We start from the raw sequence: 4,056 nt of genomic DNA on the forward strand, positions 1-4,056 counted from the left end.
ATTGTTGGTAAATTATTTTTCGTGAAAACGTTTTAAAAAAAGGTGTGTGAGTGTTGAAAATCAACTTTTTTTTTAACTGATAATTTAATGAAAGAAAAGAAAATAACAAAGGTGGTGTGTGTGTTTAATAAAAAAAATAACGGGTAATAATAATAATAATATTGGTTTATTTAATAAAGAAGCACTAGAGAGTGATGAAGACGAAATTGATGATGAAGGAACAGAATACCTTGAAAGACTGGCAAGAAAAGCAAAAGCAAAATCTCCTTTTAACATCACATCTTCAACAATTGAGGATGATGATGATGAAGATGATGATGACGATGAAGAAGGAGAAGAAACAGCTTTAGAAAGTTACACAACTCCTCTTGATGATGAGGATAACCTTGTAGACGAATACGTAATCTTTAAAGACGTTATTTTAAGTATGTTTACGTAGTAGCTTAACTAAGTGTTTAATGTTTGAGGTAATTTGAATACTTTTTACTTAAAATGAAAGCTTTTTTCATTTTAAACTTTTGTTAAAGATTTTAAATATTTTAGACCATTGTCACCCTTACATAAACTTTACTTTTTAAACTGAGAACACACAGATACATGTAGACACTGAGATCAATTAAAATAGATCAGCAGTATGCTTCAGACAGTTGGCAACTTTGCTTGATTGTTGCGTGTGCTGCTTTGTACAAAAAGAACTGATACTTTAGTGTAAAATATTTTATACAGTAGTAATAATTTACTCCAGCCTGAAGTAAAGGTGATGTGAATGTGAAAATGATTAAGAGTTGGACGTTTTTATGTTTTGTTTTGTCCATCCATTACTTTCCCTTGGGTGTGTGTTTAAATTAATGAAATTGTTTAAGTATGTTGGTGGTGATTGTGATATATATACCTGCAAGTCATAATTTATATAAACATACTGCAGTGGGAGCTATGTAGTCAAAGTAAAATATTCCAAAATACTTTTCAAAAAGGAATCTAAACCTAAATTTTTTGTAGGTACTCCAAGTAAAGGACTTCTTGAAAGCAAATATAAGTGTAATTCAACGTTTGGACTTAAAGACTAAGTTTCATTATAAGAGATATCTTAGAGCTGTACATTTTCACACGAATGCATTTAACATCTCAATTTTTGCATACAGTAAAAAAAAATGCATAAAAAAAGGTTAATTTTTGTTTGTTAAAGGAAGTTATAGAATCAGTACATGGTTGTATCAATGAAAACCCCAACGCAGTCTACAAATTATAATTAAATGCCTGCTGGCAAAAAAGGGGGTCTTTAAAGTGTATATCTGCATTTAATTAACTCTACTTAAAGCAAGCCCTTCATACAGTATTATCAGAGTACACTACAATGCTGCCGTTATTCTTGAGTCTGTTGTCTTAATGCACGTCAATAAGACGTAATGTGTAGTACTTATATTGTAGGTTACTTTGAAAACAAAATTAAGTAATACAGTTTTTTACAATGTCAGGCTTTCTAGTAGCCCTAACTTTCCTAGATTTTGCTTCAAAATCCCAAGAAAGTCCAAAAATTCCTAATTTTCTAATAATTTCCTGTTGTGTCACTTCCTTAAAATAGCTGTAACTGTTCCTTAATTTTGGTTTAGGATTTTATTAATTATTCATAGATGTAGTAGTTTCAGACTCACAGAAACCGTACCTTTGGTTGACTGCAGTCATCATACGAAGATCTGATGATTTAGAAAGTATGGTCACACAACGTAGAGAATGTTCTTGTCGACTTCTCCACACAATTGTTTGATTAATGGTGAGTATATTATAAAAATGACAAGTATTTTCCTCTTGAAGATAACTGAGGGAGAGATAGTATTCTCCTTTTTTTTTTAATTTTGACTAAACACGAGTACTTAAGTTATAGCACAGTGTGTGTTATCTTACCAGTAATCATTTTTATTAACTAGTATTAATAACTACTTAAAATTTGACATGTTTGGTCAAGTAAAAAAATTGTTCATCATCGGATACTGGATGCTTCAGGAATGAGGATACCAGATTTCCTGAGTCAAAACTGCTGAATGTAGGATATAATATAGGTGGACCATATGTAAATTAAATAACTTGGAGCTGTATAAATGAGAATTTTAAGGGTGTGGGATTGAAAGGATTTGTACAGTCTAATCCTTGTAACATTCATGATGACCACAATTCTGTATCACGGACTGAAGGGCTAACCATCAACTTCTTTTATGAAAGGATTTGTACAGTCTAATCCTTGTAACATTCATGATGACCACAATTCTGTATTTGTATCACGGACTGAAGGGCTAACCATCTACTTGTTTTATGAAAGGATTTGTACAGTCTAATCCTTGTAACATTCATGATGACCACAATTCTGTATCACGAACTGAAGGGCTAACCATCAACTTCTTTTATGAAAGGATTCCTACAGTCAAATCCTTGTAACATCCATGGTGACCACAATTCTGTATCACGGACTGAAGGGCTAACCATCAACTTGTTTTATGAAAGGATTTGTACAGTCTAATCCTTGTAACATTCATGATGACCACAATTCTGTATTCGTATCACAGACTGAAGGGTAACCATCAACTTTATTTTATTTTTTTAAACAATATTCCCTGAAGAAGAATACTTTTTTCAATTCCAAGATGAAGTTTGTTTTAAGAAGAAACTGTTTGTATACAGTGTAGGTGGTTGGCTTTGCTGTCAGCAGTAGTGATCCACCAGTGTTTCCTAACAATTACCAAAGTCCTAGAAGTAGCTGAGAAAAAAATATTGCTTGAGAAGGCTTTGCAGAAAATGAAAAAAAAAAACCAGTTACGAAAACACAGCTGTTATTATTACTAGAACTTGAGCCACCTTTCAGTAAGTTTATGAACATCTGATCCATGTACTATACAGTGAAATAATGGAACTGGTTAACTCATTCAATTGGGTGTTTTTAAAATTGATTGTAGAGAAGGCAAATGATGTTAAATTTTGTGAAAATAGGTACCAGCAAGCAAGAATGTCAGCTATGGGATCAAGATATAGAACTTGGTGAGTTAACAAGAACATTGGTGGTCAGATCAACAGATGGAACTTGGTGAGTTAACAAGAACATCAATCAACAGATTGAACTTGGTGAGTTAACAAGAACATCAATCAACAGATCAACAGATGGAACTTGGTGAGTTAACAAGAACATCAACCATCAGATCAACAGATGGAACTTGGTGAGTTAACAAGAACATTGACCATCAGATCAAGTTGATGTTCTTGTTAACTCACCAAGTTCCATCTACCAAGTTCCATCTCTTGATCTGATGGAGCCTTTTCCTGCACATTCTACATTAATTGAATTTTTATGCTGAACAAAAAGCTGATTTTACTAGTGGATTCAGCCATTGTTTTATTTTTCAACACTCGTTCAGTAGAAATAAACTGACAAACTATCTATCCATCATCATTTGTTTTTCTATCCATTCATTCATTAGTTACTTCATTAATATACACTATTTGTATCATTTTTTGTACTATTCTTATTTTCTATTCACCATTTTCATGCTTGGGTGAGTGCAAGACGACATGTCAAGTCCTCCAAAAGCTCCCTATGAACTGGTAATTTCTTTATCACACATGCTTGAAGAAACTATATCATTTACACCAATAGCATTTTCTGTCTCTCTGAAGGCAGTTCTTATTAACTCACCAAGTTCCATCTTTTGATCTGACCACCAACGTTCTTGTTAACTCATGAAGTTCTATCATTTGATCTGATGGTCGATGTTTTTGTTAATTCACCAAGTTCCATTTATTGATCTGGTGGTCAATGTTTTTGTTAATTCGGAGATAACAGATTGTACTGTGTATTATAAAGGATTCATTTATGTAGAATATGCCATAAATGGTAGAGATAACACTATAATGTATGTGTATTATAAAGGATTCATTTAGTGTAGAATATGCCATAAATGGTAGAGATAACACTATAATGTATTGGGTATTATAAAGGATTCATTTAGTATAGAATATGCCATAAATGGTAGAGATAACAGATTGTACTGTGTATTATAAAGGATTCATTTA

The 4,056-nt window shown here is 32.3% G+C and overlaps 1 protein-coding gene across 1 annotated transcript in view; it reads left to right on the forward strand.

The window, feature by feature from the left end:
- The window catches only part of LOC106471429 (importin-7-like), a 48,852-nt gene that overhangs the window by 38,406 nt on the left and 6,390 nt on the right, over window positions 1–4,056 (forward strand). Inside the window, exon 20 of the mRNA XM_013932030.2 lies at window positions 180–425. Within this exon, the coding sequence (XP_013787484.1) occupies window positions 180–425 (246 nt within the window). The remainder of the gene's footprint in view (window positions 1–179; window positions 426–4,056) is intronic.

The sequence above is a fragment of the Limulus polyphemus genome, unplaced genomic scaffold (assembly GCF_000517525.1).
Source record: "Limulus polyphemus unplaced genomic scaffold, Limulus_polyphemus-2.1.2 Scaffold4619, whole genome shotgun sequence".
NCBI classification, from domain to species: Eukaryota; Metazoa; Arthropoda; class Merostomata; order Xiphosura; family Limulidae; genus Limulus; species Limulus polyphemus.